This window comes from Nycticebus coucang, chromosome 18 (genome assembly GCF_027406575.1).
Source record: "Nycticebus coucang isolate mNycCou1 chromosome 18, mNycCou1.pri, whole genome shotgun sequence".
Taxonomy (NCBI): domain Eukaryota; kingdom Metazoa; phylum Chordata; class Mammalia; order Primates; family Lorisidae; genus Nycticebus; species Nycticebus coucang.
Genome location: NC_069797.1, coordinates 18,528,517 through 18,554,001, shown reverse-complemented (window position 1 = coordinate 18,554,001; position 25,485 = coordinate 18,528,517). Strand labels below are relative to the sequence as shown.

General features: G+C 47.9%; 1 protein-coding gene across 1 annotated transcript; it reads right to left on the bottom strand.

The window, feature by feature from the left end:
* Positions 1-1,123: 1,123 nt before the first annotated feature.
* On the bottom strand, positions 1,124-25,403 carry LOC128570446 (myosin-3). The gene is made up of 40 exons (XM_053569600.1): positions 25,333-25,403; positions 24,183-24,394; positions 22,404-22,547; positions 21,813-21,969; positions 19,374-19,401; positions 18,693-18,801; positions 17,982-18,074; positions 17,166-17,229; positions 16,978-17,076; positions 15,923-16,026; positions 15,701-15,839; positions 15,032-15,150; positions 14,804-14,953; positions 13,921-14,091; positions 13,512-13,818; positions 13,346-13,416; positions 12,697-12,784; positions 12,496-12,613; positions 12,186-12,309; positions 11,955-12,091; positions 11,611-11,866; positions 11,173-11,415; positions 10,911-11,087; positions 10,657-10,802; positions 10,486-10,576; positions 9,676-10,065; positions 9,452-9,578; positions 8,124-8,242; positions 7,784-7,980; positions 7,237-7,420; positions 6,129-6,294; positions 5,694-5,818; positions 3,984-4,292; positions 3,658-3,861; positions 3,439-3,564; positions 2,450-2,620; positions 2,267-2,371; positions 2,036-2,131; positions 1,801-1,938; positions 1,124-1,260 (listed from the first exon to the last, which is right to left on the bottom strand). Exons 2-40 carry the CDS (start codon positions 24,384-24,386, stop codon positions 1,234-1,236), a joined length of 5,823 nt encoding a protein of 1,940 aa, XP_053425575.1. The 5' UTR covers positions 24,387-24,394; positions 25,333-25,403; the 3' UTR covers positions 1,124-1,233.
* Positions 25,404-25,485: the final 82 nt, after the last annotated feature.

The window sequence follows — 25,485 nt, the reverse complement described above, 5'->3', positions numbered from 1 at the left end:
ATTTGCTTTCTCTATGTCCCTCTTTCCGTGGAAGGAAATTCTGTAAATTCTGAATGACTGCCAACCTTTAGGCCTGGTGTCAAGACTGGGCATGGGTCAGCCTTGTTCTCATTGCTGTGACTTCCTCTCAGCAACAACCACCACCAGCAAGCAGTACAGGTCAGTTTTGAGTTATAGTGCTGCCATTAAGTATTGAAAGCAAGTTGAAGACATACCAAATGAGTTTGCATCACTAATAGGCCAAGTCGGACGCTGATGGTGACTTGCTTTCTACGACAGTGACAAATCCCAGCAGGTGCGCAACTTGGTGCTGGGAGCTACAGAGAACTCCCCTTGGTCTTTCATTCCCACCTGAATCAAACAGGGTGTCTCCCTGATCTTCTAGAATCAGACAAAGAAGAGAACTTGGTGACTATTTCTGGTCAGTTTAATTATGACAATAAACAAAGGATCCCAGATTAGAAGATGCTGACCAGCAGCAGATCAGCCAGAGGGTTATTTTGACTTCCTGCCATATTCTCCCTCTGAAGGTAAGGACAGGTCCACCCCAGGTTAGGGGTGGGACTTTCTGTGCACTGCTTTGCAGTGTTGTAGTTTAGATCGAGCTAAGACAACAGGACTCAATGGCAGATTCAGACTGAGAGGACTGAAGGGATGAGGTATTATTTTATTCATTGGTGCATTCCTAGTGGCACAGTGATTGTGTGGAGCAACTGCCCAACAAATATCTACTAGATTCAAGATCTATTTCCCCAGCAGAATGCAGAGGAGGAGAATTTATCAGGGCCTCTGCCTTATAACCCTGTCAGCCTGAAACAGGGTTCTCTTGAACCTAATCTTAGTTTTTCCCTTGTCTCATATTAAGAGATGACTCTTTTGAAACACCCTTCCTCCCACTCCCACCAAAGCCATGGTTAACTTAGGGTATTTTTTTTCTTCTTTAATTTAATCTCAAATTTAAACCAAGGGTGTTCTCTTTTTCCCCCACATATACACAACCAATTGGGTTTACCAAGCCCCGTCTTTACCAAGATTTCTACAGTGGGCATAAAAGTCACCAAACAAGAAACCATTTCCATGAGGGGAAGAGGAAAACGAATACCATGAAACAGCCCCAAAGTGAAAACCGAGTAGAGTTTATTGCATGTGAGAGTCCCATGGAAATTAAGTAGCACGGTCAGGAACATGAAAATACACATTTTGCATATCTTCTGTCCTGAGCCAGAGGCCGGCTCACTCTTCACTCTCATGGATCACCATCTGGAAAGAAAGTATGCACCTGGAGTCAAGTTGGGGGACAGAAACACATTTCCAGCCCCCAGTTCTTCCACCAAGCATCAGGGAGTTGGCTGTGTCCTTCAGGAGGATGCAATGATCTTTGGACATTAAGAAAATGCATGACTGCGTAAGTCAGTGGTTCTCAACCTTCCTAATGCCGCAGATCTTTAATGCGGTTTCTGTGGGTCACGACTCACAGGTTGAGAACTGCTGGCATAAGTGAAGTCACCCCATAGACTGAGAAAGTGGCCCTGAGAAAGAACAGACCCTACGCGCCAGACAGCACCGGACCCCTGTGTGCAGAGACTGGGCTCTCCTCGCGCTCCAGGATGCTCCTGCAGCAGCCTGTGTTTCTTTTCTGTGACCTGCAGTCCTGGATTCTGGCAGGGCACTGCTCGGCTAAGTGACCTTCAGCAAATCCCTTCTCACTGTGTGCCTGGGATGCCCCAGCTCTCAAGTAAAGGGTTCTGTAAAGTTCCTTGCAGCTCATAAGCTCCTCAGTCCCTGGGGTCTTTCCCTCACCCTGCTGGAGGTGAAGTCGCGGGTCTTGGCGCGCAGCTTATTGACTTGAGACTCTGCAATGTCCGCCCGTTCCTCAGCCTCCTCCAGCTCATGCTGAGCTTTTCGGAATTTGGTGAGATGAGCATTGGCTTGTTCATCCTGAAACCAAAGCACCCAGGTAGGTTAGAGGAGCATGCACCTCCGTCCATGGGCCCCAGCCCAGGCTGCCCCAGGGTCACACGCTGATCTGACTTACAGCCTCCTCGGCCTGCCTCTTGTAGGACTTGACCTTCACTTGCAGTTTATCCACCAGGTCCTGCAGTCTCAGCACATTCTTCCTGTCCTCTTCACTCTAAAAATGAAAAAATGAGAGTATTATTGGAGGGGGGAGGGCAGAGTCACACAAGGCCTGGCCAGTTAGTGAAGAGTCCAGGGTGGCATTTGCAAGTGACAGAGAAAATGACCGTTGTGTTTTCTTTCCACTGACCTGATACGTCAGCTCCTTGACCCGCCGCTCATATTTCCTCAAGCCCTTGACAGACTCTGCATTCTTCTTCTGCTCCCCTTCCAGCTCAAACTCCAGCTCTCGGATCTGAGGAAGACGGTGGGGAAATGGGTCTGGGGCCGAGGCTGGGCAGTGCCGCTTGTGCCCGCCGTCCCAGCTGCATACCCGCGTCTCCAGTTTCTGGATCTGCTTCTTCCCGCCCTTCAGCGCCAGCTGCTCGGCCTCGTCCAGACGGTGCTGCAGGTCCTTCACCGTCTGCTCCAGGTTCTTCTTCATCCGCTCCAGGTGGGCGCTGGTGTCCTGCTCCTTCTTCAGCTCCTCAGCCATCATGGCGGCCTGTACAGCAAATCAGACCCACTAAGACACAAAGCTTGTGTGCCTTGGAGCTGTCAAAACCTGGGGTCCCCCAGAGGGCCAGAGCTCATGCTGAAGAAAGAGGAAAGTAGGTGACACCGTGAGGGAGCACACCCTTCACCATGGAGTAAGACAAGAGCTACACACAGTATATAAAATAACCTAAAAAATGGAACCTTCAAAGACTCGGTGGGAAATAGTTTCTTTCCTTTCTTTCTGGGGACTTGCCTTCCCTAGGAAATTCTTTTTTTCATTATTACCAATATAAGGTTTCAAAGGAATCTGAGATGTAAAGAAGAGGGATTTGATGCCTGGCATCACAGATTTGGGGACAGTGAGGATCCAGGTGGTGTGTGGACATGGGGGAGAGCTTGGAGGTACAGTTCTCACATCAGGCAGTAGGGGGCACCACTGGGACACGGCTCGCAGGGAGAAGGCTGCCCAGACCCAGGAAAGTTAGGAGGAGGTGGGAGAACTCTGGTGCCTGTTGGCATCTGAAGGTCTCATTGTCATATTTAGAATGAGTCAGACTTGAAGGAAAGAAGAGCACGCTTGTTTTGTTCTTGAGCAGAACGAACAGGAGATGGTCTCTCTCCTTTTCCTCTGTCTCCCTTTTATATGTGCCAAAGGGAACAGGTGAATTTGAGGGGAGGTGGGAGCAGTTTGGAGACAAAACATACACCAGGTGTGTCTGGGAGAGACCTCATCTGCCTAATGTGAGCTATGGGGTGGGGGGAGGAAAATGGGGACTTGAAAAGACTATCGCCCTGGCAGTCAAGGACAGGACGGTGACGCCTTACGTCGGTGATGGCCTTCTTCGCCTTCTCTTCTGCATTCCTAGCGTCCCTGCTGGCATCTTCCACCTCGCTCTGGAGCTGCGTGAGGTCTGTCTCCAGCTTCTTCTTGGTGTGGATGAGGCTGGTGTTCTATGGCAAGAGCAGGGAAGTCACCAGGGTGTGTCTGAGTTGAGACCCTCACATCGCCTCTTCCCTGGCCCTCCCCTGGGTGTGCACCCTCACCTGGGTGTGCAGCAGCTGCACTCTCTCATTGGAGTCCAAGAGCTCCTGCTCCGCCAGTTTCCGGGCTCTCTCCGTCTGCTCCAGAGTGGCCCGCAGCTCCTCCACCTCGGCCTGCAGCAGGTTGGCTCTGCGTTCCATGATTGCCAGCTGCTCCTTCAGGTCCTCCTGGCCCCGGAGAGCGTCATCCAGGTGGATCTGGGTGTCCTAGCCAGAGAAAAGAGGAAAACAGTATTTGACGTTGAGGCTGTAAGGCCATGGGCCTTGTCTACCCTCTGAGTATGAAGGCCGGGAGAGCTCCCTCCCCACCCAAGGGAGCTGTCTCAAACCTTCAGCTGTCCCTGCACGCCCCTGAGGTGTTTGAGGGTCTCTGCAGCCTGGCGGTTGGCGTGGCTCAGCTGGATCTCGATTTCGTTCAGGTCCCCCTCCATCTTCTTCTTGATCCGGACGGCCTCGTTCCTGCTCCTCACCTCGGCGTCCAGGGCGCTCTGCATGGTTTCTACCGTTCTCTGGTAGTTCCTCTTCAGCTGCTCGGTCTCTTCCTCTTTCTCAGCAATCTTCCTATCAATTTCTGATTTCACTTGTGTCAATTCAAGCTGGATTCGGAGGATCTTGGCTTCTTCGTGCTCGAGAGCAGCCTTTAAGGAACAAAACACAACAGTGCCACTGCCCTCCAGGAACAATACTGCAGTGGGAGAGTCCTAAATCTAACTTTAGAATATTCAGAACTACTTTAAAAAAAAAAAAAAATCCCTGGGCGGTGCCTGTAGCTCAGTGGGTAGGGAGCTGGCCCTCTATACGGAGGGTGGTGGATTCAAACCTGGCCCAGGCCAAACTGCAGCAAAAAAATAGCCAGATGTTGTGGCAGGCGCCTGGGCCAGCTAAACAACAATGATGACAACCTCAACAAAAAAATAGCTAGGCATTGTGGCCGGCGCCTGTAATCCCAGCTAGTCAGAAGGCTGAGGCAAGAGAATTGCCTAAGCCCAGGAGTTGAAGGTTGCTGTGAGCTGTGACGCCATGGCAGTCTACCAAGGGCAATAAAGTGAGACTGTCTCTAAACAAACAAACAAAAAAAAAAAAAGTCCCCAAGCCAGGTGGGGTGGCTCACACCTATAATCCTAGCACTCTGGGAGGCTTAGGTGGGTGGGTAGTGTGAGCACAGGAGTTCGAGACCAGCTTGAGCAAGAGTGCAACCCCATCTCTTAAAACATAGCCGGGCATTGTTGTGGGTGCTTACAGTCTCAGCTACTCAGGACGCTGCAGCAAGAAGATCGCTTGAGCCACAGAGTTGGAGGTTGCTGTGAGCTATGATGAACATGGCACTCTACCAAGAGTGATAAAGTGAAACTGTATTTGAAAAAAAGAAAAATCCCTAATTTGGGTGGCTCAGTGGGTAGGGTGCCAGCCACATACACGGAGGCTGGAGGGTTCGAACCCAGCCCTGGGCCAGCTAAACAACAATGACAACTGCAACAACAACAACAACAACAACAACAACAAAAAACAGCCGGGCGTTGTGGTGGGCGCCTGTAGTCCCATCTACTTAGGAGGCTGAGGCAAGAGAATCGCTTAAGCCCAAGAGTTTGAGGTTGCTGTGAGCTATGACTCCATGGCACTCTACCAAGGGCGATAGCTTGAAACTGTCTCAAAAAAAAAAAAAATCCCTAATTTATCTCAGTACTGAAATAAAATCTGTTTCATTGCCATTGGGTTTGGAATATACTGTCAAACAATAACAGCATTGAAATTATTATATTTCTTGGGAAGATAAAACACTTTATAGATGTTTTAAATCCATCTTAGATTTTGCAAAATTTCACTTTTAGACATATTTTAATGTGATGTTTTTCTGCAATAAGTTCAAGGTAATCTACATATTATCCCGTTCAGCCTCACACTCATGCTGTGTGAAGGGAGAGGACAAGGCATATGGACTATGACTTGAACACACAAACAGAGAAGGCCCACCAGCTGCCCAGGCCACAGCGCCACCGTGACTGCGTCTGTTCTGCACCTGTCACCCCAGCAGGGCTCACCTCTGCTTCCTCGAGGGCCAGCTGGATATCAGCCTTTTCCAGCTCCATCTGCTTTCTCGATTTCTCTAGTTCATGGATGGTTTTCCCATTTTCAGCGATTTGTTCTGTGAGATCTGCTATCTCCTCTGTAATGAAATGTTTCAACTGCATATAAATGCCTCTGCATGGGTTTCCAGGCATGAAAAGCACTAACCCAATGCTTTTTAACTAGTTCATTGTAATTCTAAGGACTCCTGTTCCTAGAGATAATATACTGCATTAAAAGAGACTCAAAAATAACCTCTCAGACAGTGAACACTCTCTGTACAGACATTAACAGACATGCATGTGGGGGCCTGAATAAAGGAGTCACAGACAGGTCAGCAGCACACTCTTGGGCAATAGAGCCTGAGGAAGGAGGTTTCAGACCATTTCAGACTATTTCAAACGGCTTACGCTCTAAGTTCTTATTTTCCCGTTTCACGGTTTCAAGTTGATCTAAGGCTTCCTCGTAGGCATTTTTCAGTTTGAAGAGCTCAGTGCTCAGGGAGCGAGACTCCTTTAGAGATGCCTCCAGCTCTGCTTGGCTCTCCTCACACTTGGTCTTCCATTCAGCCAGCACCTGAAACACCAGGGTGGAAGGTGTCTCCGCTTGTGAGCTCCCCTCCTCCAGGCTTCTAGCTAAATATTACCACTAAGTGTAGAGCCAGGCTACCATCACCTGCCTGGATCCTTGTGATTGATTATTGGACTAATCAAGACTTACTCAAGGTAATCAGTCAGTAACAATTGTGATCTCAAAAAAAGCAAATAGATCCTTTGAGAAGGAATTAGCTGGGTATAAATGTCCCTTCTCTAATGCTAAAATGGCCCTGCATAGCCAGGCATGGTGGCTCATGCCTGTAATCCTAGCACTTGGGAGGCCAAGACAGGTGGACTGCCTGAGCTCACAGGTTCGAGATCGGCCCTCATCTCCAAAAATAGCCAGGCTTTGTGGCAGGCACCTGCAGTCCCAGCTACTCACGAGGCTGAGGCAAGAGAATCTCTTGAGCCCAAGATTTTGAGATTGCTGTGAGCTATCAGCACTCTACTGAGGGTGACAAAGTGAGACTTTGTCTCAAAAAAAATAATAAAATAAAATAAAATGTCCCTGCACTTCCAAGTATTTTATTAAAACATTGGTTTGAATCAAGCTTATCTGCCATCAGAATGGGGGCTTCCAGAATGGCCCCAGCAGTACCCAAGTCAGAGTCTGCCATGTCAGCCACCTTCATGTCAGCCACCTTCACAGAGCACCAGGCTGGGGGGAGGGAAGATGTCTGGAGCTGAGCAGTGACGCAGACTTCTCTCCACCCACACTGTTGGAGGAGGTCCTCGACCTGCATCCCTTTCCCATTCTGTTTGACAGATGAGGGAGTCCAAGCCGGGGTGGGGTTCAGGAGCTGGCCCATGGTCACACTGCTGGTGGGGGTAGAGTCAGGCTGGGACCCAGCCTCCTCCTTCCGTGACTACTAGAAATCCCCCTGCATCATGGCATTCAGCCAGCACGGAGCTGACCCCACACCTTGTCGAAGTTCCTCTGCTTCTTGTCCAGAGCGGCAGCCAGGGAGTTGGCTCTTTCCACGTCGACCATCAGGTCCTCCACCTCTCCCTGCAGCCTCTGCTTGGTCTTCTCCAAGGAAGCACATTTAGCATTCACCGCCTCAGCCTGTTCCTCAGAATCTTGAAGACGCTGAGCAAGTTTTTTCCTTAACAAATATGAAAGAGAAACAGATGCTATTTATGTTTCAATCTGCTTGAACATCACTACTCATCACATCGGAATCGCGACTAATCTATGTGATTCAAATGCCTGCATGCCTTCACAGCGCAGGAGAATTTCCTATCTGCTTAAAATCCAGGACCGATGATTTGTCTTGCCCCTAACCAAGATCAAAGTTGTTTGTCTTAATGAAATGTTCTAATGCCAGGTGAAGAAACATGAGATGGGAAAACATCTAATAACAAAGACAAATTCATCAAATTCATTCCCAAGTCGTTCTAAAGCTAGCACCCTTGACCCTGGGACTATGCGAGGGCTCTGGTTCTTCTAAAGGCAAACAGTCGCGCACTTGGCCTCCTCCAGCTCCTCTGTGCGCTGGATGGCGTCTGTCTCATATTTGGTCCTCCACTGGGCAACCTCGCTGTTGGCCTTGGACAGCGCCCTCTGCAGCTCAGCCTTGGATTCCTGCTCCTCCTCATACTGTTCCCGCAGCAGGTCACAGTCATGGCGGGAGGACTGCAGGGCGTGGGCCAGGGCGTTCTTGGCCTGCAGAAGTCAAGAAAGAGGAGCCCCCCCCCAGAGCATTTAGTGCCACCTGCATGATACAAGCCAGATGTGCTCCTGCCATCACCCCTACTGCAGGCAGTGTCTGAAAATGAGATCGAGGAGGCCTCCTTTGGGTGCTATACCTTGTTCTCTTCCTCCAGCTGCCTCTTGAGCTCTTCTATTTGTTGGGTAAATGCTTGCTTGCTCCTGGAGAGTTGGGACACTATGCTTTCCTTTTCTTCCAGCTGACGACTCAGCTCACCTGTGAACAGAGGGAAACATTTTCATCATCCACCAAGTTCCTCTTACACTATTGGTGTGACGCTACTTACTGGTGCAAGGAACTGTGCTAAGATCGGAGGAGGGAGCAAACTATATGATGTGGGCCCGTGCCCAAGGGATGTGTCTGTTGCTGTAAACTACTGGAAGCCGAGCGACCCCTGTCAATAGAACCTACTGAGAACAATTGTGAATGTAAACACTGCAGGGGAAACCACACGATTCCCACCAGGTTGCCCCAGTGGGAGGTGTTTCCAGCTGTTGTTGATTTGTTATCAATAATACTTAGAGCAGTAGTTCACAACCTTCCTGATGCTGTGACTCTTTGATACAGTTCCTCATGTTGTAGTGACCCCCAACCATAAAACTATTATCATTGCTACTTCATAACTATAATTTTGCTACTGTTATGAATCGTAATGTAAATATCTGATATGCAGGATGTTTCCCTTGTTACAAAGGGGTCGCAACCCACAGGTTGAGAACCTCTGACTTAGGGGATTACTTAGGACTTTATATCTCCAGTCATTTGAATTTGGGAGAATATGGTGTTTAGATGCTTAGAGAAAAAGTGGGGGAGGAAGGCGGCTTTATGACCACAGAGTTGAATCCCCAAGGTTATTGTGGAAGTGACAGCTAAACTTCTCTTCTCCACTCTCTTGGCTGTAGTTGCTGGTAAAGGATTGATTCACCAGTGCTGGATGGAGCCATATTTTCTAGGTGAAATCTCTACAGACTGCTTCCTTACATTTTTATTATACAGTAAGAACCTGTAGAAATTGGCCATGTGTTTCTCTTTATTCTCCTAAAACACTTGAATGCAAACAATAAATCTGAATTAATGTGCAGAAAAAAGCAGCAACACCGTGGGACTTAGTTTCTAGTCCTAGTTCCGCTGGGATTCTGGATTCTATCTGATGTATTAATTTTGAACGAAGTTTGAAGTAGGTAATTCTTGGTCCCTTCTCACTCAGGTCTGTTTTTCTCTCTTGTTCTTTTTTATCTCAATGTCGTCTCACTTCAGGACATTTGAATGGCCCTTTCTGTGGGTTATTTCCATTACTCCTCTCTTGAAAAATATACTTCACCAGAAATTCTCCCCCAAATGCACATGCTCCCTTAGCTTTGCCCGGCTGCTCGCTGTGTGAGTCCATGAGTTTTCTGCCCTTCTGATTTCCTGCCCCCAGCTCACCAGCCTCAGACTGGAGACGAGACTTCTGTGTGGTCAGCTCACTCAAGCCCCTCTGAATTTCCTCATTCTTGCCCCTGGCCTCACTTAATTGATCCTCCAGGGTTCGGCATATTTTTTCCAGATTTGCCTAAAGGATTGAGATGGGGTAGGGGGAGTGGAGGAAAGTCGGTCTTTGACCACAGAGTCTCCCCTCTGGAAAGCCTGGGTCCCTCCCGCCCCAGCACCTTGGACTTGGACACGCTCTCCATACTGCTGGACAGGTCATCAATCTCCAGCTTGAACTCGCTCTTCTCCTTCTCCAGCTTCTGTTTGACCCTCTGCAGGTTGTCGATCTGCTCCCCGAGCTCGGCCGTGCTGTCCGCGTGCTTCTTCCTCAGGGCGGCCACCATGGCCTCATGCTGCAGGGTGGCCTCCTCCAGGTCCCGGCGCAGCTTCAGGAACTCGGCTTCCCGCTTCTTGTTGAGCTCGATCTGTGTGGAGGTGACGCCTCCTGCCTCCTCCAGCCTCTCGCTCAGCTCCTCCAGCTCCCGGGCGTAGTCACTGCGCTGTTTCTCAGTCTTTGCGCGGGTGGCCCTCTCTGCCTCAATCTCCTCTTCCAGCTCCTCCATCCGAGCCTGTAGGGGACAGCCAGTTGCCCAGGGATGGTCAGTTTCTAGGGGGATGCTGAGTGTCAAGAACAGGCTGGTTTCCATCCCCATTAGACAAACCGAGTCCCGAACTTTCCCCAGAGAAATATGAATGTCGCTACTTTCCTTTCTTATAAATCTTTCCTGATCCATCACAATCATTACTCCTACAGTGACCAATGCAGGATATTTTTCTATTCAACTAAATGTTGATCCCAAGTACTTTAATTATGTATTTAACTGGAAGTTATGGGGAAATGGTTCATCTTTGCTGCAGCAACCTAGCAGAAAGAGAACCCACGAGGCAGCCCCGTGGTCCCGCCCGCTTGCTCTGTATGGCTTGTGGCAGAGGGCTCCCTGCTGACTGTGCGCAACCTGACATGAGAAAGAAACCCAAAGGCCGCTTACCTGTAACTCTTTGATTTTCTTCTGAAACTGGAGGCCTAGCGTCTGCTCATCTTCCACTTTGCTTTGCAGCTGACTATATTCAAAGTCCTTCCTGTGAAAGGAAATGGAGACTATATGAAGATGAAATACCCAGTAACTTTCAAAACTGAAACCCGTGGTGGTGGGACGTACTTCTTGAGCCTTTCATCCAGCTGCTGCTTGTCATTCTCAAGGTCTAATATGGACTCTTGGGCAAGCTTCAAGTCTCCTTCCAGCTTCCTTTTGTGCCTTTCCAGGTCTACACGGAGCTTCTTTTCTTGTTCTAGGGAGCTTTCCAGCTGAAAAAGATACCATTTCCTTTTGGAGACAAATGCTTTGCAAGAGGACCCTTGGGTGCTCTTCCAACCCTGAAGTTCTGGGACTCCCGAGTAGCTCTATTTACTTACGTCATCCACTTGCTGTTCCAGTTTGCTCTTGATTTTGCTCAAAGAATTGACTTTGTCTTCTTCAGCTTGGAGGTCATCCAGGGTCTGCTGGTGGGCCTCTTGGAGAGCCTTTTTCTCCCTGGTTAACTTTGCAATTGTTTCATCTAATCCGGCAAGCTCCTCAGTAAGGTTCTTAACCTAGGAAGAAGCCACAAGCAATTATAAGAATAAAGTTTAGTTTGCCGTGACTACATCAAGTTAGAAAGACCCAGAAGAAGAGTACCTTGTTCTCTGTGGCATGTTTCTCCTTCTCAACCTTGGCCAGTGTCAGCTCAAGGTCATCAATGTCTTTCTTCAGTTCTGAACATTCATCCTCCAGTTTCCTCTTCTTGGCCGTCAGCTCAGCATTGAGCTCTTCCTCATCCTCAGCTCTCTCGGTCACCTCCTTGATCTTGGCTTCAAGTTGGAATTTGGCTTTGATCAGCTGGTCGCATCTTTCCTCAGCATCCAACAAGTTTTCACTTTCCTTTTTAAAAAAGAACCGTAATTCCTTTTAATGAGATAAAGTTTGTGACATGCCAGTATTTTGTTATATATAAGTTTTTTATGATACATCATAACTAAAAAGCAAAAATCTCCCCCCAAGAATGCTGTTTTCTTAAATAAATAATCAAATTTAGAGTGAAAGTTTAAAAAAAAATTAAGAGCATTAAACACGCACAGCTTGTACTTGAAGCTGCAGGTCATTCTTCTCTTGTACCAGAGTCACCAGTTTTTCCTCTAGCTCCTTCCTTTTTGCCTCTGACTTGGCGAGCTCATCTTTGGTTTTCTGGAACTCTTCCTTCATGGTGGCCATCTCCTTCTCAGTCTCTGCACTCTTCAGGAGGGGCTTGATCTTGAAGAAGAGTTTCATCCAGGGCCAGTGCTTGACGTTCATAAAAGAGCGGATGTTGTACTGGATGCAGAAGATGGACTCCCTAAAAACAAAACACGTCTTATTCGCAAAGATACGGCTCATTCCCCCACCCCCAAAGAGCTCATGTTTGTGCAAAGACCCTGCTCGACCTCCTCTGCACCATCTTCTGGAACTCCACACGCATGAGAAACCCTCTGCACACAGCTTGCGTCCGGGTGATCAGTTTGGCCAGGCGGTCATCCCGCATCTCTTCCAGGGTTCCCAGCAAGCCAGCTTTGAAGAACACCTTAGTGGGGAGAAGGAGGACATACGGCCACTTTCCTGAAGAAGTCACGTCAAGAGGACATAAAGGCCAGCATCTGTCAGAACTGATGCATCACCTTGGTGTGTCCAAATTTGTACTGAGTGTGGTCGATGTCGATGGATGCCAGAAGCTTTTCACAGGCCTTCTTGCTGTCAATGAATTGTCCCTCAGGGATTGCACTGGCATTCAGCACTCGGTATCTGCATTATAAACACAAAATTCCCTCTCAAATTCCAGCATCTGCACATCTCATCAAGAAGCAATACACAGGGCAGCGCCTGTGGCTCAAGGGGTAGGGAGCCGGTCCCATATGCCGGAGGTGGTGGGTTCAAACCCAGCCCTGGCCAAAAAAAAAAGAAGCAATACACAATATTTGTATCGCGCACCTTTGTTTAAAATCCCCATAGAGAATCCTGTTTGGAAATCCTTTCCTACAGATGCGGATCCCTTCCAGGACACCGTTGCACCGTAGCTGGTGCAGGACAAGGCTATGTTCCATAGCCCCTGAGGACAAAGCAGGACACATCAGCTTCATGTAGAATTTTTTGAAAACTGAACACCATCGAGAAAGCCAGTGGGTGTCTCACCTGGGGTTTTGGTTTCATTGGGAATTATGCAACGCACAAAATGAGGGTGAGTAGTTCTTAAATTTGACATTAGCTTATTCAGATTTTCCTAAAAAAAAAAAAAGATTAAATTTGACAACCTACTGTGGACTTCTACAAAGACAGAGGTGCATAGTAATGAAAAGTGTGTGTTTTAAATTTATAAGGAATTGTAAAGAACAGTTCATTTAACTCTCTCTTTTAATACTCCTGTGGCCAGAGGTGTGGGGAAATAACTGATGTAATAATCTTTTGCCTGCCAGTGAACCAGAGGCTCTCCAAGTACAAAATGCTTTCTGAAATCAATTCAGAAGATGTATCTGGCTCTACTAGGAGCCCGGTGGTCTATTGCTTGTGTCCTTAAGGCAAACTGGAGAGTTCATACTGGGACCTCACCTCCCAGGCCAGCCAACCCAGCTACCTGCAGTACAGAATGATAATGAAATTCTGGTCCCATACTGGTTAGACCTCATTCAGACATTATCACTCTGTTACTCCATCTCACTAAGTGGCAGTACTCAGATTAAGATGACATTATTACCCTTGAATAAAGCAAGTTTAAAATGTCTGCATTAATTATTTTTATATGACTTAAACCAATTACAAGTAAATGAACTTGCATTTTTCTTACCCTGAAAAGGGCAGAGACAGTTTGGAAGGAAGAACCTTTCTTCTTGGCAACTTTCTTCTTTCCACTATCAGCTGAGAGAAATAAAGAAGGGCATGTTTTGTAAGTAGATCTGTAAAGTTTTTTCCGATGCTGTGTGACAAATGGAGGGGGCATTTTCTGTACTTACTATCTGCTGTGGCAAAAGTGGCATAGAGGTGTGCCAGGAGCCTGTTGGAGGACTTCTGGTACAGCCCAACAACAGTCTCGTTCAGGGGGTCCTTGTTCTTCTCCAGCCAGCCCGAGACACTGTAGTCCACGGTGCCTGCATAGTGAATCAGCGAGAAGTGCGCCTCTGCCCTGCCTTTGACAACCTTGGGCTTCTGGAAGTTGGCAGACTTGCCCAAGTGCTGGTCATACAGCTTGTTCTTGAAGGAGGTGTCTGTTGCCTTGGGGAACATGCACTCCTCTTCCAAGATGGAGAAGATGCCCATAGGCTGGATTTAGGGCAAGATGAAGTGTGTAAGGATAAGTATGAGCTGCAGTGACAAGAAGCAGAGCTAATGAGAAGTAGTCACTGGGTGGGTAGGACAGGATACCTTCTCGATGAGCTCGATGCAGGCGGCCAGGTCCATGCCGAAGTCAATAAACGTCCACTCGATACCTTCCTTCTTGTACTCCTCCTGCTCCAGCACGAACATGTGGTGGTTGAAAAACTGTTGCAGTTTCTCGTTGGTGAAGTTGATGCACAGCTGCTCCAGGCTGTTATACTGACACCAAAATAATAATGTTCACATGGCAGTTACACTTCTTTCAAAGTCAAAGACCCATCAGTGCTCGTCCTTGAGCCTCAGGCCCTCACCAAACTCACTTATCCTTTCAGATACGGTCACATTCTTCAAGGCCTGGCTCATATCACCTCTACCCCTTGGAGTCGTCTCTACACTTCCAACTAGCAGGTATTTCCCCTCACCTGAGTTCCCATGGTCTGGGCATCTCTGTGCACTTTCTCTTATAGTTGCTCCTCTGTGTGCCTTGTAGATTTATATATATTTTTTCCTCTGCAAGTTCATCTTTTCCTTCCCTAGCAGATCTTGTTTGGGGCAGATATCAAATATATACTTTGATAAATGGCTACGTGCATCTGCCCCAACGCAGGAGGATATTTATGTGAAATATTGTGTGATTGACTTCTTATCAAATTATCAAATTTTTTTCTAGGTCTCCCTAAATCAGTAATTGCATTTGAGTTTTTTCTTTTATCCTTTCAATGATGTAATTTAAAATTCTGCTTGAGGGCAGTCTTCTCCACTCCTAAAATAATACAAACTCTCCCAACTTCTCCTCTACCTGATCCACTGTCCATCTGGTTTCTTTTAAGAAACCCCAAGATGGCCACCTTGGTGTCATTCCCTTTAGGAACATGCACACTAACCCTTCTGTACAAAGCCATATAAATATAGGAACATAAGTAACCCAAACCTCAAAGATCTCAAAGCCTGCAATGTCCAGAACACCGATGAAGTGTTGCCTTGGTAGCTTGGTGTCCAGTTGCTGGTTAATGCGCGTGACCATCCACAAGAACAACTTTTCATACACTGACTTGGAAAGGGCATTCACAGCATGGTGAACCTTTAGGGGAAAGATCAGCTCTGAGCATAAGGGCAGCAATCTTCAGCCTGCTTCCCTTCCTGGCCTTGAGGCAGTTACCTGATCCACAGTTTGGCCTTTTGTAACATACTCATTTCCAACTTTCACTCTAGGGAAGCACAAGGCTTTCAGGAGATCTGAAGAGTTCAGGCCCATCAGGTAAGCTGTTTTGTCAGCCACTAGCAAGAAAAAGAAAAAGATGCTATGGAAAGTAAAAGAGCCACTATGAAGGTCATCCAGATGTTTCAGAGCCTGGCCAAGTTTGCCTTGGTATGTGGTACATTCCATATTCATGAACTGTTTATATGTGGCCCATGGGGAGCTAAGTCACTCAGAGAATATGATTGACTTCATGAAGAGGCTGGGCTCTAGACAGCCCTGGTCACTTCTTCATTACCCAAAACTACCCTGTTTCCCCGAAAATAAGACAGTGTCTTATTTTAAGGTGTGCTCCCAAAGACGCGCTAGGTCTTATTTTCAGGCGACGTCTTATCTTTCCTGTAAGTAGGTCTTATTTTCGGAGGATGTCTTATTTTCGGGGAAACAGGGTAGTAATTCCGTGATTCAGCAAAAATGAGTGCAACAGTGCCTATAGGCTTCGGAGACCCCAGAAACATACAACCACCTCTCCAGGTGGAAGAAAGATCAATCATTTTCAGAAGAGGAACAAAATGGTCTCAGGTGAGCAACCACCCTGCTCTGGCTGGCGGCCCTCTGTGGAGTTTGTACCTTCGGTGCCGTCTGGCTCTGCCTGTTCCTCACGCTGCTTCTGCTTGAACTTCATGTTCCCATAATGCATGACGGCTCCCGTCAGCTTGTACAGCCCAGATTTCTCCTCTGGGGTGAAGCCCAGGATGTCAATGGCACTCTGGCATTGAAATAACAGCTGGTCAGGCAGTTGGCCCCAGGGATGGGGGAGGAACACCCACCCCTTTCGGTGGTTCCACCTACATCCGTAGCCAGCAGCTCCTCAGCATCGTCTATGCTGGCCACCAGGATCTCACCCTGGCTGATGAACGGGTAGTCGTAAGGGTTGGTGGTGATAAGCAGCAGCTCTGAAATGATAGGCAGTGTGAGGGCACACAGGTGCAAAGAGGACGTCCACCGTGTGGGATGAGCTCCCACATCCTGGGCTGGGACTTTGACTTCTGGACCCCAAATAGAATTTAGAGTTAGAAATCTCTTTTAAACAGCTTTTTGATACTCAGGCTGTCCCTGAAAATACAGTCCAAGCAAGACTTTGCAGTCCCCAGTGCAATGGAGAATTAAGAACCCTAGAAAGAATATTTTAATTCTCTTGCTTTCCATGTGAATGGTGCATGTCAATATTGGCTGGGAAAAGTTAACAGGAAAACCCGCAGAGTGTGGGTCTTGACAGGAACCCACACTGGTAAGTACAAGCTGTTGAAAAGAAGCAGCCTGTCTCCAGGTTGGAGATCTGAAGCTTGAGCAGACACAGCCAAAAAGCAAAGACAACTGCACGAAGGCCCCTGCCAGGACACGGTGGACCGTTGGTCTGAGTGTGCCTCCGTCTGGCGATATGTTGGTTTCTGTGCCAAGGCACGAGGGGGCGCCAAAGGACAATTAAATGCTCCTGTTGAGCCTTGCAAAGCAGCGCTGAAGTCGGCAGCGGTTTAATCTGTACCATCCATTTGATTAGGTTTTTCAAATTGGCATGTCATAGCCTAAGTAGACACCTACTGTCTCTTTTTAAAAAAAAAAAATTTATGTTTAAATGTATTTTATTTCCTATTTATTATTATTATATTTTTTAGAAACAGAGTATCACCCACGCTGGAGTGCAGCCTCCAGCATCTGGGCTCCATCGATACTCTGGCCTCAGCACGACCAAACAACTGGGATTATAGGCGTGTGCCACTGCACCCAGCTTGCATCTCATTTCTAAAATAAACTTCCTTCACTAGCTATAGAGTCACCTATGCAAGGACATAATTCTCCTCAGTCTGGTGATCTAAGGGCCAACATGACTAAAAGTTCATTCTCACCTATGAGCTCAGGCTTCTTGTTTGAAAGAATCTGGTAGAAGATGTGATAGCTTCTCTCAGCCTTCAGCTGAAAGGTGACTCTTGATTTTTCTAGCAGATCTGGAACACAAATAAATAAATACAGGATGCTCTTCCAGACTGTTCCCCATCACTCCAAGACATCGTCAGATCTCTGTGGATATACTTACAAGTTTCAATATCAGCAGAGGCCAGCTTCCCAGTGGTTCCAAAATGGATTCGGATGAACTTGCCCTGTGTGGGGGGAAAGGAAGACCAGATTTTGCCATGGCTCTGATTGTTCCTACTGTCTCCTGGTAATGTGAATAGGAGATTTTTCCCTTTATAATTTTTAACTAAATATGGCTTCCCTCTCCCTTCCCCATTCAATGGAGTATTTCCCCCTTTTTTCCCCATCCTTTTTATTCTGTGCTCTTCCCTCCCCCTGTATCTAGCCAACAAAGCAGCTAGAGGGATTTTTTTCAAGATGTAAATCAAACCATATCACTTCCCTGCTTACAGAATCCTTCAGCTTCCTGTTCCACTTGGAATAATATCCAAACTCCTTCTCATGGCCTACAGGCTCCTCTGCAGCTTCTTCCAACTCACCTCATGGGACTTGTCCCTGGCCACACGGACCCTCTCTAGGTCCCATGATTACACCAGGCCCTTCCTCCACTCAGGACTGTACAGTTGTTCTCCCCCTTTCCGCTTCTCCTCTCTGTCATTTCAAATATGGCTCCTTCTCCCCAGCAGATCTTGGCTCAGCCCCCCCAGAGAGGCCTTCCCTGCCATCCCATCTCTTGGAGGCCTGGGCCCCTGTCACGCTCTCACGTGCCCTTTTTATTGAACTTCACATGGCTGTATCATTGTCTGGAATCATTCTGTTGAGTTGTTTTGTCTTTTCATTGTCTGTCCCCGCTGGTCGCCACACTCCCTGAGGATGGACATCTTGCCAGTCTTGTGGGCTGCAAAGAAAATCCCGTCTTAACAAAAGTCAGACTCACAAAGCGGGAGGAGTTGTCATTCCTCACAGTCTTGGCGTTCCCGAAGGCCTCCAGCAGTGGGTTGGCGCTGATTATTTGGTCTTCCAGAGTCCCCTGATGCAAGAAAGTGAGGGGGGAAGGTAAAAAAACATTTCTTTAAGCCACAAAATGATAGCAAAAAAAAAGTTCTCACCCACCTTGTGAGTCTTGCCTGCCCTGGCTCCACCCTGACTTTCCAACTTTTGGACCAACCAGAACAGCAGCACATCTTACTCAGAACACGTTTGCTGTTTTGTTACATTTGTCTAAGACTGGTCTCCCCTCTTAACATTTAGCCTGCAACTCCTTGATTCTCCACTTAGGTGGGTCATCTGTGTTCATTTCATACCACCGTAATAATTTGTTTCAAGGGAAGTATATGCTATGATTCTCTCGCATTGGGATTCTGCCATCAAGGAACAAGCTCTTTGAGTCACCCACAAATTGACCTTCCTTACTTAATTAAGTCTTAGACTTAGAGCTTTGTCTTCTTAGAAATCACAGGGTCTGGTCCTGTAGGGTCAACCCCACACTGTTGTCAAGGATGGCCAGCTGCCCTGCAAGATTTTAAATCCTACCCTGCTCTCTTGTCCTTGAAGTGTGGGAAATGTGATGACATTTGGCCTCCTTATTCCGAGGTTAAGACAAGGGTTAGAAGTGGAAGCACAGCTCAGCTTCCGCTCCCTGCCATACCTTCATTTTGGAGTCCTTCTTCTTGGCAAGGTCTCCAGTAGCTGCAATTGTTGCAAAGTACTGGATGACCCGTTTGGTGTTCACAGTCTTTCCTGCCCCGGATTCTCCACTGTTTGGAGTGATCAAAAGAGAGAAAGAAAAAGAAATGAGTTGTGTTAGTAGACACAGGTGAGGACGTAGTCTGAGCCATGTCTCACACAGGCCTACCAAACAAGTGTAGGACACCACTGGAGGAGACCAAGACCCCAGGGAAGACCCCAGAGCCACGGGCTCAGCTGACCTAAGGATGTGTAACTCCCTCTTACTGAGCCCTTCTCCGTACACCTTCTCGCCCATCTCCAAATCGATCTTTTCATCATAGACTTTCCTCCAAATGCTTTCTTTTTTTTTTTTTTTTTTTTTTGTAGAGACAGAGTCTCACTGTACCGCCCTCGGGTAGAGTGCCGTGGCGTCACACGGCTCACAGCAACCTCTAACTCTTGGGCTTACGCGATTCTCCTGCCTCAGCCTCCCGAGCAGCTGGGATTACAGGCGCCTGCCACAACGCCTGGCTATTTTTTGATTGCAGTTTGACCCGGGCTGAGTTTGAACCCGCCACCCTCGGCATATGGGGCCGGCGCCATAGAGCAAGTGGCACCTTCAGTCACAGCTATGAAACCATTCTATGCCTTGGATACTTACGTGATCAGAATAGACTGGTTTTCACGATCTGTCAAAGGGAAAAATAAAATAGAGTTGATGGAAACATAAAAAGAGCTTCCAAATTCTACCCCATTCATTTCTCAAGCAGTCAGCATTAAATGACACAATTCCTCCCCCCTTTAATTTTTTTCTTTAGCCCTAAGTGGGAGTTTGAAGAGCCTCCTTCTTACTTTATAACTTTAAAGTTTTGTTTTTAATTGACAAGTAATAATTCTGTACATTTATACAAATGGTGTTTCAATATGTGTTTGTTTAGTAGAATGATTAAAACTCTTTCAGATCCTATGCTGGACCTTGTCCAACATAATGATTTTCCTGCTATGTTCTGTTGTTGGAAGACGTCCGACATGTTTTTTGATGTTGTTGCACTCTACACAAGCCCTCAAGCCCTTGCTTAGAAATTGCATACAATGAAAACACATATAACAACAACAGTTATGGCTTCTAGGAAGGATTTTCCAAGTGATACTTCAGGAATATGAATTATGTGCCTATCGGTGTAATATGAAAAATGATGTGCCTCTCATCCCATGACAAGAAGTTAGTGACAGTGCTGAGTACATTCTTTATCCCTCAAACACAGTTGATCACTGGTTTAGAAAGAAACAGCCTGTTTGATTGGAAAAACCAACAGTCATTTTAGAATAGTCAAAGTTTCTGGGAAGAGTGGACAGAGATCAATACTGTAGATGTCACAGATTTATAAGGTCTTACAAATGGTGAAAAATTATCCTTCTGGCTGAGAGAAGTTGGAGTTGTGAACAGCTACATCTTTTACTCATTAGATAAGGCGGAGCATGGAGAAAAAGTGCGGACACACCTTTCTTACAGGAGAAACCTCATCACTCAGCTGTGAGCAATGTGAGGAACAGAAATTCAAGAAAGAGGGGAAGACCATCGTCTCTGACATGAGGAAAGGCTAAATGGGAAGACGCATTTTATAATGTAAAATGAGAAAAATAATCAATGTAGAATTGTATGCTTTGCAGCAGAAGACATGAGAAAGGTGGAGGAGAGAAATCATATTCTACTGTGAGACAAGCAAGAGGAAGCTTAGACTTCATCCTGGAGATTGTATCAAGAAGTATCACACTCAGGCCAGGCACAGTGGCTCACACTTGCAATCCTAGCACTCTGGGAGCCTGAGTGGGTGGATTGCTTGAGCTTAGAACTTTGAGGCAGGCCTGAGCAAGAGTGAGACCCTGGGCTCGGCGCCCATAGCACAGTGGTTACAGCACTGGCCACCTGTACCGAGGCTGGTGGGTTTGGACCCGGCCTGGGCCAGCTAAGTGACAATGACAACTGCAACAAAGGAAATAGCCGGGCATTGTGGCAGGTGCCTGTAGTCCCAGCTACTTGGGAGGCTGAGGCAGAATTGCTTGAGCCCAAGAGTTTGAGGTTGCTGTGAGCTGTGACCCCATAGCGCTCTACTGAGGGAGACATAGTGACACTCTGTCTCAAAAAAAAAAAAAAAAGAGTGAGACCCTGTCTCTAAAAATAGCCAGGCATTGTGGAAGGAGCCCATAGTCCCAGCTACTCAGGAGGCTGAGGCAAGAGAAATTCACTGAGCCCAAGAGTTTGAGGTTGCTGTGAACTATGATGCCAGGGCCCTCTACCAAAGGTGACAAAATGAAACTCCATCTCAAAAAAAAAATAAGTATCACACTCAAAAACATTATAAACAAAATTAAAATACTTTATTTTATGTAACCTAAAATAGATAATAAAATTATCAGGTGAGTTCATATTTATGTTTTTCTCTTTTAAAACTGCAGGATAATTGCAAGTAATCCATCAAACTCTTTCCCACCCAAAATAAATAAGAGCTGAGGAGTATGTGGGTGGCAGAAAAATTGGATTGGAAAAGCTAATTAACAAAGCCATCATCTCACTTATCATTTTTTTGTGATGAAAACATTTAAAATCTACTATTTTAGCAACTTTGAAGTATACGATGTATTATTTCTAATTATAGTCACCATTTTGTGCTAAAGGTCACTAAAGCTTATTCCTGCTGTCTGAGACTTTGACTCTTGGACCCACATTGAGAGCCTCCTTCTTAAGAATAAGACCCAGAGATGCTAAGCCCTTGATTAAAACCATCCAATGGCTTCTTATCCTTGATTAAAACCATCCAATGGCTTCTTACAGTTACAGTTACAGTGCTGTGGCTATCTACTCCCCTGTTGGGTTGAATCATAAGAAATTGTCAACCCTTATTTTTTTTGACCCATGAAAAGTTCAGTTTTGTTGTTTTTAGCCAATACTTGCATTAACCTCAAAGTTGTCACCAGGGCCTGTGAGGCCTTCCCCCTCCTTTCCCTTGTGCTGGACACCACACAGTGTCAGGCCCAGCGGCCAAGGGGCAGCAGTGCCCGCACCACTACCCCCTCCTCAGCCTTCCTCCCGGAGACATACCAGTCAGCATGAACTGATAGGCATTGTCAGAGATGGAGAAGATGTGGGGTGGGGCCTCCTGGCGCTTTTTGCCTCGGTATCCATTCACCACCTCGGGGTTGTACACCGGCAGCCACTTGTAGGGGTTGACAGTGACACAGAAGAGGCCCGAGTAGGTCTATGGGATGAAAAGGTATACATGTAAATATGTGCACGTGTGTGTATGATATGAGAACTTTAGCCTTTATGATTATCTCGTGGGTCTTTATGATACCCTTGGAGGGAAGACACGATTTCTATAGATGGGGCAACTAAGACTCAACGAGGGGAGCAGCTGAGCCTCCCACGGCTGGCGAGTGCCAGTGCCGAGACCCAGCCTGGCCCCATCTTTCCTCCTCCACCCTCCTTCTAGCTGCACCTCTTCTTTCTACTCTACTCGTCTCTTGCTTACTCATCTTTTTTCTTTCTGTTTCCCTTTTTTTCTTTTCCCCCATTTCCCCTGTTTTGTTCAGTGAATCAGGCACCAATCTCTGTAAATCCCGGCACCCACACACACATCTCCACCTCCCTCCCAGCCCCACGTCAGATGTCCCCGAGGAGAACCTCACTGACATAGATCATCCAGGACGTGTAGCGGTCCTTGAGGTTGTACAGCACGGCCGGCTCGTTGAGGTGGGTCAGCATGGCCATGTCCTCGATCCTGTCAAACTTGGGGGGGTTCATGGCATACACATCCTCTGGCTTAACCACCAGGGTCTGAAAGGGAAGTCACAGAGAGTGCTGTGGCTATCTACTCCCATGGAGACTCTCGAGCCACAAGGACCAATGCTAGAGAAAGCCCAGCTGATGCAAGGTAAGGAAGGTTACGGGGTGGCTTGTGGTAGTGGCTGTTTCTGTTACTCAGGGCTTTTTTCCCCTCTCCAGTGGGCCAGAGGGAAGGGAGGGAGGAAGGATGACAGAAATGACAGAAAAAGATCACTGTGAGAGCGTACGGATGACAATGGCAGGGGACTGTAGCTAGCTCAGTAATGCTACAGTTACAGTTATAAATCCAGTTCCCGCCTCCGAAGGGCTCTTTCCTGTCTAGTCAGAGGACAGGGCACATCCAGGGGCCAGCCCTGGGGTGGGGGGGAAGAGAAGGAAGCTGCTGGCATGGACGGCCAGGCTGGTGCCCACAGAGTAAGCCTACATTCTGAGCTTTCTGACAGTGGCCTGGACACCCCCGGCCCCACATCTTGCTCCCTTCATCCCCTACCCTGAGCCCTGCCCCACCAGATGCCTCCCTGCCCTTTCTGGGGACAGAGTATTCCAAGCCAGGTGAGAGGCACCCAGAGGCAAAGCAGGGGCTCCAAGCACTGGTAAGTGTCTGCCCTTCACTATCAAGGAGAGGCCAAGCCCCATGCCCCAGGCTTCTTGTCTTTCTTTCCTCTGCTCTGCCTTCTTCCCGCCTCTGAAAACACTCAACTTTCCTGGTCCCATCTCTGGGCAATGTGAGTGAGAAGCCTGCCTTCTAACAGTGCCAGGCAATCGGGGCTGCTACTAGACAGTCTTTGATGACCATTCACTACCTTTAGCCTTAGCCTTGCCTGCTGCTTTATAAGCCTCAACTTCTTTATTTGAAATATGCACAGAGCCACCTTCTGGGAGCTTCAATGCTTGGTAGCAGTGTGAGCAGTTCTTAATGCCTTTTCCCTTCATGCCCAGCACGACGACACTATTTCCTTTACTTATCTTTTGGGTTTCCTTTTTCCTCTCTTATTTTTAATCACTTTTGTTCTTTCTTCCTTTTTTTTTTTGTGTGTGTGTGTGTGTGTGTGTGGCTTTTCTTGGGACATTTCCAGAGTCTTCTGGTCTAGACTCCAGAAAGTAATGAAGTCCAGAGTTCCTCCCCGCATTCCCACAAGGGCTTGGGCCAGACTGTAGAGGGCTGCAACGCTCAATGCCTTCCTGATACAGGGAGGCTGCTATTTGAGCTTGTGGTCCACTAGGGTCCCTCACACGTTTTCCCTACTTCCTCAGTTAGATGGTCATTTCTAGAAGAACTAGGGGGGAACCTAGGCTACCAAAGGACAGTGCTCTGGCAGAGCTCCCCTAGTGTCAGACTCTGAGCTCTGCACTCTTGGGACTCAAGGAGCTTGTCCCCTCTGCCCCAGAGTGACGTGAACATTGACAAAGGCACTTGGAAACTAATCAGGTTTCTGGTGGATCAGACACAGTCAGACTCTTCTCCCACCCTGTAACCTGAGGGCAGTATTTACTCTGCTTTCTCGGAGGACACCTGGGAAGCCTGAGGCCGTGTCATACGAGGCATTGCAGTGCCAGAGCCACCTCTGGAAGCGGCCGGGTGGGGCAGGTGCACATACAAGGAGCGGCCTGCAGAGGGAGTCTTACCCTGCTGTCTTCGGTTTCCACGGTGACCTTCCCGTCTTGAGAACTCTTAATTTTCCCCTTGGCATATTCTTCCTTTGAGTCCACCACAAAGCAATACGTTTTGGCGTCAAAGGGCTGGTTCTGAGCCTCGATTCTCTCTTTTTCCGACTTTCGGAGGAAAGGAGCGGCTATGCCGAACACTTCCATTTCACTGTCACTACTCATGGTATCAGCTGGAAGGCAGACCCACCAGTGACCCAGGCGCCCCCGGCAGCCCCCGGCCTGTCTCTGCACCTGCCCTGCCCCCGTCAGCCGCAGGGGCCTTCAAAGGTGGGGCCCCGGCAACAAGGCTGACCCCCTGCCCCGTGGAGCTCAGCCCAGAGACCTTAAGTGCCGGGAAAATCACATTGCCACTTGTTTGCTGCGTGGCTACTTTTGGCAAAGGGCAAGGGGCCCTGTTTCATCCAAGCTCCTCCATTATCTGAGGCTGGAACTGATGAAGGGGCCTTGGGGACCTCCTTTTCCTCTTCCATAACACCCAGGTGTCACTGAGGGAACATTTAAAATAAACACCATTTAAAAATAAAGAGTGGGCGGCGCCCGTAGCTCAGTGGGTAGGGCACCTGCCACATACACCGAGGCTGGCGGGTTCAAACCCGGCCGGGGCGGCTAAACAACAATGGCAAAAACAACAACAACAAATAGCTGGGCGTTGTGGTGGGCACCTGTAGTCCCAGCTACTTGGGAGGCTGAGGCAAGAGAATCGCTTAAGCCCAAGAGTTGGAGGTTGCTGTGAGGTGTGATGCCATGGCACTCTACCCAGGGCGACAGCTTGAGACTCTGTCTCAAGAAAAATAAAATAGTGTACTTAAAAAAAAAGAAAAGAGTGTACTAAGAGGCACATAACTAAGGAATTTTTGAACCTTCTTGAATCAAGGTGGTTACATCCTTGCACACAAGGACCAGACTTTGCTCCCTTCAGGAGCTAAGAATAGCAGTGAGCACCTGACCTCAGCATCTGAAAGCGTCCGCCCACCCCTGCCCCGCTTCTCCTTGTCTTCCCAGCACCTCTGGCTCTCTGTGCCTCAAAACCAGCAGGAGGAAGGAGGACTGGCTCCCTTGGGTCACCTGGAGACTTCCAGCACCCAAAGGATAGGGTCCGAATTCTCACCTAAGTGTCCCACCTGCGGGAGAGCAGAAGACAGGAGCGGCCGGGGAGACAGCAGACCTGCGGCAACAAGCAGGGGTGCAAAGGCTTAGTGACACCTCCTTCCTCAGTAAATGGTTCTGTTCCCAAGCAGCTCTTGGCAAGGTAACTATCAAG

Coding starts and splice junctions, on each gene's coding strand:
- LOC128570446 (XM_053569600.1), bottom strand. CDS start 24,386: ATGAGTAGTGACAGTGAAATGGAAGTGTTCGGCATAGCCGCTCCTTTC. Junction 16,027..16,977: donor CAAGAAGCCTGAGCTCATAG/GTGAGAATGAAC, acceptor CTATCATTTCAG/AGCTGCTGCTTATCACCACC. Junction 12,785..13,345: donor CTGTCTCTGCCCTTTTCAGG/GTAAGAAAAATG, acceptor TTTTTTTTTTAG/GAAAATCTGAATAAGCTAAT.